Source organism: Rhopilema esculentum, chromosome 11 (assembly GCF_057945365.1).
Source record: "Rhopilema esculentum isolate cy_ngs chromosome 11, ASM5794536v1, whole genome shotgun sequence".
Classification (NCBI taxonomy): Eukaryota; Metazoa; Cnidaria; class Scyphozoa; order Rhizostomeae; family Rhizostomatidae; genus Rhopilema; species Rhopilema esculentum.
This window is the reverse complement of record NC_142825.1, coordinates 10,950,471-10,959,356: the sequence shown is the minus strand read 5'-3', so window position 1 is coordinate 10,959,356 and position 8,886 is coordinate 10,950,471. Positions and strand designations below refer to the sequence as shown.

The following is an 8,886-nucleotide window of genomic DNA, read 5'->3' as shown; positions in this document are numbered from 1 at the left end:
ATACTTTTCCACAACCATATGCATATAAAAACATCAAATGCACAATCATCGCTGACCAGTTAAGATACTATAATACAGACAATGCTTGGTTTTTTATTAAACATTATCTACGAACGAGTTACCTTTGCGTGAACCAACAACAAGTTAATGGATAATACAAAGCACTACCAATAAAAGCTGGGTTACTCTACATAGCAAGTGCAGCTATCTAGCCTACATGAATTTTGTATGATAGAGGGCAATAATTTTGTTAGGCATTATTTTGTATGATAGAGGGCAATAAATATATCCCTGGTTGCCCTAACTTTCGGTTTAAATGGTAAGCACCGTGTGTGATGTTGGTTCTTCTTTACGTCTTTACGTTCTTTACGCAAAATTCTAAAAAATGCGACCCATCATTCCGCAAACATGATGAAAACTTTTCCCATAAACCCGCAAGACTATAACATTCTTAAGACACGAAGAAATCATCAAACAAATTTCGTATGTCTTTTGCCCCAAAATCTCGATTTTACACTTACTTCATACTTTCATTTCTAACTGCACATTCACTTTGTTGATGCCAAATTTCCCTCCCTGATAATTTTGAAATACTTTTCCATAATGGTACCAAAAATTGGTAGCGATAATTCTGCATTTTTTAGAAAAATGGTACCCCTTAGTAATGGCACGTCACCATGCCTCAAAACGTATTTAAAAGTGCCTTCCCCTTCTTTCCTCTTTCCGAGATCAGTACAGCTGAATCTCGCTCCGGATTGAAAATACTGCTAAGATACAGGGTTCATAGTTTCATTCCCTCAATTATCTGGTCACCGTTTTCCAGTATCGTTTAAGCTCAAGTTGTACTCTTCTGCTTCTTTGGATGTAAATTATTGGGTTAATAGCACTGTTGAGATAAATCGATGTTGCTGACCACTTCTCTAGCTCTGTGTAAGCTCCCTGCTCAGGTAGAATGTTCAACATAACGCGTATCAACCGTGGTATATAGCAAATAAAAAAGACGGCCATTATAATGATTAGGGTATTAACTGACCTGCGGAGCCATTGGCCTCTGAAGTCGGCGGACACTTGCATCGAACGTCCTGGGATAATTTTACAGCTCGCACGCAGCAATAGGCAAACTTTTACGTGTGAAAATGTAACGCAAATGATAGCACAGATCGAGACAAAAAGACCTATCGCATTGGGTACTGTCTTGTTCAAACTCTCTAGTGGTATCAGGGCGATCCAGCCAAGTGCAAACACCATGATCGTCACATACAAGAACTTATATTTCCTTGCTAGCTTCCAGGAGCGGGTCTTTGCTCCAAATGCAGCATGCAAATACCTATCAAAGCTTAACAGTGCAAGTAAGAAGATTGTTACGCAAAAGAATGAAGATCCCATTTTCATATATAAGTAATGTAAAAAGCACGGTGGAGCAAGGTCCGCTATGACAAACGCCTGTCTTGCGATGGCTAAAGGTACAGAAACAATGCCAGTCACAAGGTCAGTTATTGCCATGAACAGTATCAACATTCCCGAAGGAGTGCGTAGATGGCTGTTTGTCGCCATGACATAAAGAATCAATCCATTAAAAGTGGCTGCAGATATCATGATAAACGATAAAGCAATGATAACTGAGTATGCAGAAATAATACCCTCTTTTGACTGAGGCAGCATCTGTAGTAGACAAATGTTGAATGACTGCAACATAGTGCTGTTTTCTGCCGTCCGATTCATAAAACCAGTCTGTGAAATTTGAAATTCCTCAACACTGTCAGCAAGCCGTGCTGTTGATCGTCGAAATGATAGGCTATGGCAGCTTTTGCGTTTTTTCGCATGAGATATATTCGTTTTTTTCCGAATGTTAATTATTAATGGGTTCCACACGTGGAATAAGAAAGTCTCTGTTTGTCACCGGTGTAGGTTTCCATATGTTCTATGAATACATGGGAAAATCCGTAGCTTGCTGCAAGTATCTACAGAGCAATAGTTAAGAGTGAAGAACTTGATTTGCCGCGTGGTAAGACAGTTTTCAATGGGCTGTCCACAATTATGTGCTACTTATGGATTTTCGATAATCATTAAATTTTCATTTTGCTTCGAGTTAGTCAACTAAAATCCTGAATGAACGCTTCTTGATAGTTTAGTTCAAATGGTTTTGCTTCCGAAGCAGCTATATCTGCTCGAAACATATTTCTTTTAACTTATAACGATGTTCAAAACTTGTTGGTTCTCTATATTTTTCTTTAAATTTGCAACGTATGTCGTTTGGGACAAAGAAAAGTGGGAATGAAGGACATAATTGCTTTAGATCCTTGATTCAGTGTGGCCTGTATCAGAACTAGAAGAATAAACCTTACCGCTCTGGCCTATGGTTTGGAGCTTACGAGCTATCACCTTCGAGTTTAGTTGTTTGACGCTGGAGTTTTTTGTCATGCGACCAGAATTAACAAAATAGCGCTAGCCAATTAATGCCCACCTGTTGGAATAGCCCTCGCGTATCTAAGGATTTGTATTTCCTCTCACGAACCCGTGTATTTGCAACTCTTTACATGAATGATCAAATGTGATCTGACTAATACCGCATTGGGCTGCATTATCACATAACCTCAAGATTACAGAAATGAACATTTCGAAAAGAAAACTTTTGTGTAAATCTTTGAGAGAAAAATATGAAGCCAAAAAAGAAATTGACAAAGGAGCTCGGAGAAAGGATGCTGCTGTTAAGCACAGAGTACCACGCAATACCTTGTTGACTCTGTGCAGAAACAAGGACAAGATTTTCGAAGGATTTGAATTAGGCAACAACCCGAAAAAATTGAAGCTAAAAGCTGCAGCGAACGAAGATTTAGACAAAGCAATTTTACTTTGTAGTAGGCTTGAATTAGCTTTTATTTTGTAGCTATGTTTATACGCCTACTTTAAATAAATAGATAATAATAATAATAATCTGTAAGTGGTTTTTATCTGCAAGAAGCTCAAATATTCTAGCAAGTGGACAAATTTTGAAAGAAGAAGCCACACAGTATTCGAGAGAGCTTGAAATCGAAAATTTCAAGGCAGCCAACGGTTTGCTTGAAAGATGGGAAGCCAGGTATGGCAATTCTTTCAAAACTGTTTCAGGAGAAATAGCTTCATGCACACCAGAAATGACGGCATCATGGTCAGAAACACTTTTGTCAACGATTCTAAGCCAGTATAAATTGGAGGACATTTACAATGCAGATGGGTTTGGCCTCTTTATCAGGCATTACCAAGCAAGGGCCTCCACTTAAAATCAGAGAGGTGCATCGGAGGAAAAATAAGCAAAGTCAGATTGACAGGTTTGGCAACTGCTAGTGCTACAGGAGAGAAACTTCCCATGTTTGTTATTGGCAAGTCCACCAAGCCACGCCGTTTTAGAGGTGTCAAAAGTTTACATTGCAGATACAGAGCTCAAACAAAAAGCTGGATGGATGGAGTGCTTTTTGAGGAATTGGTAATAGAACAAGACAGACAATTTGAAGGTGACAAGCGGATTTCAGTCCGAGATAAGCCTCAAGTGTCATAAAGTGTTTTAAGAAAGCAGGCATATCACTAGAGTCACAACGATACGCTGCAAGCGACGAAGATGATCCGTTCAAGTAACTCACTGAAGAACTCTCAAGTCTTAGAGAAAGGAATGCAGAGTTAGCACTTTCAGAAATAACAGCCAGTGGCGTCGCTTGAGGGGGGTATGGAGGGTGGTTCATGCCCCCCCCCCCGACCACAAAGTAGGACCTTGATTTTTGCAGAGCAAGTGTTTTCTACAAACGGATCTGTTTTGTTGTTTTTCTTTGTAACGTTAACAAAAAAGTAGATTATGCTTGTAATTTGTCTAATGATACAGGCTACCAGTGACACGAAGTAGAAATTGCCAGCGTGATCTTGGGCTGGGTGGAATAGATTTCAAAATTGATTCTGATTTCCTTTCACCTTAAGTGTTACACTCATTTCTATGGTTAAACCCTTGCTTGATATACACTGTAAACGGGGCTTTTTGGGTCAAGATTTGATGGAATAGTCGAAACGAGATGTCAACTTGTTTTGTTTTTCTTTTTTTACGAGAACATAGTCTCCAATTTTATTGTCACTTCCCTCAACACATCTTCTTAGATCAGCATAACTCTTGTTATAGTTTTGACGTATCGCTTTATTCTCTATGGCATCTCTGTGACGATTAACAACATTTTTTTCACCAACGAAGGAAGTTTACCGTTTACAATTCAATTGAAAAGTAATTCCGAAGGAGCAACTTTTGTTGTAGCATGGGGGGTAGTGCAATATTGGGGTAGAAAACGATTTAACTCTTGTTGCCACACTTTTCCTTCACGTTTAGCTGTTGGCACGACCTAATGGTTGATTAAACCTTACAACCTCGGCGTTTTCCTGTGGCCATTTTGGAGTTGAATGTCCTTCATTGATATCCAAAGCTTTTAAATACCGACTGTATTCATCGCCGTTAAAAGGAGGGCCATTGTCAGTGGTCATCAGGGACGCCTGCACAAGATTAGGGCAGGAGGGACAGTGTTGGTGCCGAGGGCAAATCGTTGAAGTTTTCTATTAACATTATCGAGCATTCCTAGGTGGGACGGGGGCGAGGGTGGGGTAACATAATAAAATATTAACTTTAAAATATGCCACCCATACAAAAACATAAAGAAAATTTGGACGAAATAATCCATAAATGAAAATGGTTATTAAATGGCCTTATCGCTATTCACAATAATTGGTTTTACAAAAGTCATGGCTGGTATAAATGGACTGGTTGCAAAATCTTGATTGCCCGCTAAGTTTTATACCGATTTATCCTCCTTAGGTTGTTGGAGTACTTCTGAGGGGAGTAGACATCTTTTGTTTATCATATACTATATTTGCCGCTCTCCCTCTTGTGGCCGACCTTGTCACAGATAAACTTTTCATTCTCTGCATTTTTGTGCTGATGTTATCATCTTTCTAGTATTTTCTAATAGATATCAACATAACGAGAGTAGTCAAAGTGGTTAACATATTTCAGGGCATTTCTTGCCCCCTCTGCCGCCCCTCAAGCCCCCCCCCCCTGTGTAGGCACCCCTGGTGGTCATAGAGATTGGAATTCCACGAGTTGTGAAAATTTTGTCAAACTTTGGCATAGCACTTGATGCTTTCGTAGATCTAACAATCTCCACTTCTGGATATCTTGAATAGCGATCAATAACGACCAAAAGGTATTCTCCACAGAGGCGCCAGAAGCTTCATGATGCGGCGGGGGCAGAGCTGACAGAAAAGGCACCTTGGGGTTTCAAAGTTTGCTGATGAAGCAGATCGGGAACCATCGTTCAGCCAAAGATGCAGCCTGGTTGTAGGTGAGAGCCCTGACAAGGGAGAGAGGGTCGGCGGCTGGACCTAATCCTACCTTACATAAAAACAAAAATTTGTTCTGATGACATGGAGGGCTGCTCCAATTATGGCCTAACAGGGGGGTTCAGTCAGGTTAAAGGAAGGCCAAAGCTAAGATGTTAAAAATTACCCTCAAATGGTGATCATTTTTACAATAACCCTCTAAGGACCGAAATTATGTCCTTAGTAGCATCCAATTCCTTGTGCGCGCCTGGTCCTTCTTTGACAATTTACTTCGCTATTGACCGTTGCTGATTCGGGAAAGATACAATTTTTTTCATTATCTAAAATAAATCTCAGTCATTATCAATAATAAAGCCGTTATGTGATTATCGAAACTGGGCCATTTGGTAGCCAGTTGAGTAGGATCTCACGTCTCAGCTGGACGGTGGGATGATTTTCTCTATAGAAACAGGACCTAAGAAGAGTAAAAAACTTGCATTATTCATCAATGACCCAAGTATATTATGTGTTTCAAGTGGCGTAGAGATGGGAAGGGGCGGAAACCAACAGGGACTAAATTGCGTAAGTGTAAAAGTAAGAAAATTAGAATCATTATTCGAACGGGCTTTAGAGACTGAAACTTTAAAAGAGAGAGGGACAGTAATTCGCTTTGAAGTTGATAGATACTAAAATTCGAAGATTCCTTTCAGTTCCTTGTATCATATTATAGGCTTAAATCTTAAAACTTTTAATTAATTTTATTTGCATGTTGAGTATATTGCACCTGCCACAAGTATTGGGGACGGGTGTGTGCCTGCCGCTTGGCCGGGGCCAATTCCACTTACAATGTAAATTATAAGAAAAATAAGTACAGCATATTGTAATCAATTATTCTTTCAATAGCTAGATCGTCTGAATTTTTTCTGAACAAGAGCCTGCGTTAGACGCAAATACAAAACCTACAACTACACACTTCCCTTCTCTTCCCTGTCTAAAATAAAGTATGCTTTTCCAAAGGATGCCTTTTATACTAAAAAGGAAAAATATGTTGGTTAAATTCTGTCGTTGCATTTCCTGTAACAGAATTTAACTAGCGTTTTCAAGATTTTGCTGTTATTGAGAAAGAGATTAAGGTGTCGTCGACCCCATTCCTGGTGGATGTATAAAAAGTAGAAGGGGTCTGCACTCTAAAGTTAGAGCTCATTGAAATGCAGTGTGATGAGTCCCTGAAGAGTCAAAACCACCTCTCACCGTTCATAACTTCTATCAGAGTTTGGATAATGACAGGTTTCTTCTCAATAAGACGCCATGAAAATAGAATGTTCCCCTTCTCGGCTCAACATTCATTGGTGACAAACATTTTCGACTTTTTGTTCCAAAATCTGAACAAGCAGACTAAGATACAGACGACAGCTGCTGACCTATCAGCCATCCTTCAGCACAAAACATAACATATTTTCGGAACAATTTATTTCAAGTTTAAAAATATACATCGTATTCTCGTATCATTGTGTTGCCTGTAGTGTGTTGCCGGCCCTTTGTTAATTTTTCTGCATTTGGCCCTTGCTTGTAAAACTTTGGACATCCCTGCTTTACATGTCTACTTGATTTAATATTGCATTTTTCAACGCCATTTTCGAATCTACTTTTCATGCTGCTTGGTTGCACTTATTTAGCAACAAGAAACAAAGATGAATATTATCTTCAATTTTGAAACTTTCATAAATAGAATTATACTGTTTGATTAGTGTCAATTAGAATAAAAAATAACACGGAAATACGTGGCTTGAGAAACGTGAAAAGACCATTGGCATTTCTTGGAAGGAAGTTCTTTGAGAGACTGGGACCAACCAACTAGTGGCTATGGGAACGAGATTGGCCTAAAGCTCGCAAGAAACTCTAATTTCTTCCTTATAATGGACTTTCGGGATAATATCGATCTGTCAAGAGTGGAACGCTATGGCTCAAACGAACAGTCGCCGGAGCTTTTTCAAAGTCAGAATCTCAATGATTTAAAGCCTTACTACAACGGAGAACTTGTCAACTCTCGGATGGCCGAAGTAAGGAAGTCGATTACTTACATTAGGAACCACTGGGACGATCGAGCAAAGTTTGCCCGAGGTCTTGCTGAGTTTCTGGCAGGTAGGCTAAATAGTGAAGTAGAGAAAGATTTTATGAAGAGAGTCGACTTGATCAAAAATGAAGATCTAAACTGGGGAGATATCGATGAGACACAACTAGAAAAATCAAATTTTAACGTTATACGTCTGTACACTTCAGAAACAGGCTACAATAAAATATTCGGTATTATGAATTCTTTGTTTAGGTACGATGACACCACCAATGACCCAAAAACTATTCAGACAATTGTATTTCTGGTAGAGCTGCTAAATATTGATCTTTACAACCTCTGCCTGAAAAACAAATCATGCGATAACTTCACCGGAATAGTTTACAGGGGTGTGGGTTTAAAAGATGAAGATTTTGATGCGTTCAAGAGCCTAATGAAGAAGGAAATCCAGCAGCGCTATATTGCCATACCACTATGTCTCATGTCTTCAACAACAAATATTGAAATGGCCAAAAGATTTGTCTGCTCTAAACCAAATGCAATCCTTTTCAAAATACACATACTGGAGATGAAGCCAAGGTTTCTTCAGCACTACAAGGAAAGAAATCCGACTGGTGTTGTCAGTACCATTTGTGCTGTAGATATAAAAAGTTTGTCAGATTTTCCAGAAGAGGAAGAGATTATCCTTAGAGGAGCATTTTTCCAAGTTCTTGATTTTTACCAGGATCACAAAGAAAATATGCATGTGCTTGAGGTTTGCATGCTAAATTCAAACAGAGACCACTTGTCATCAAATTTCCTTACAGATCCCAATGCAAGGAAAATGTTTGGACTCATGGTTTCGGTCACACGAAATGAATTTGCAGTTCAGTTTTACAAGGAGAGGGGCAATGAAGAAGAGGCCCTAGCATACAAAGAATGTCTTGAACAAGCAAAAAAAAATCTTGCTTTGTTGATTCCCGAGCATCTGGTATAATGGAGACTTTATTATACACAAATTTAGCTTTATATAGCTATGTAGTACTATTAACAAACCCTTGGTCAAGGCTCAAGTCTGGCTAGGCAAGAAAGATCAGGTGAAAACAACCAAAATTGGCTAATATCATGATGCAAACTGCAAAATAGAAGTCTAGAAAGAAAGCACTGTGGCTATAATTACTGATGGGTAGTAGTTGATGACTTTGCATTTGACTAAGGTATCAACCATTTTATCTTGATATAAAGTGTATTCAGTAGCATAGCCAGGGTGGTAAGATTGGAGGGGGGAAGGTGAGTTGAGCAAAGGAAAAGTGGTGGTTTATATCTTTTAGTAGGCCTACCTACCTTTTAGTTTTTCAAAGAGCTTTTTGCCATTTGGGGGGATTCTGTCCCCACTTACCTCCCTCACTATACTACTGAGTTTATCACCTATTTAGAATATATTGTACATCAATTGGTTAATGGTAGACATGTAAACACTTTCATGGTGCTTTTTAAAAGATTAGACCATT

General features: G+C 39.1%; 1 protein-coding gene across 1 annotated transcript; it reads left to right on the top strand.

Annotated features, from left to right (window-relative positions):
* The first annotated feature begins 7,179 nt into the window (after positions 1–7,179).
* LOC148958996 (uncharacterized) lies at positions 7,180–8,886 on the top strand. Its single transcript, XM_089111297.1, has one exon. The coding sequence runs from the start codon at positions 7,242–7,244 to the stop codon at positions 8,370–8,372; it is 1,131 nt and encodes a 376-aa protein (XP_088967423.1). The 5' UTR covers positions 7,180–7,241; the 3' UTR covers positions 8,373–8,886.

What these genes read in the sequence shown, in the direction of transcription:
- LOC148958996 (XM_089111297.1), top strand. Translation starts at nt 7,242, where the DNA reads ATGGACTTTCGGGATAATATCGATCTGTCAAGAGTGGAACGCTATGGC.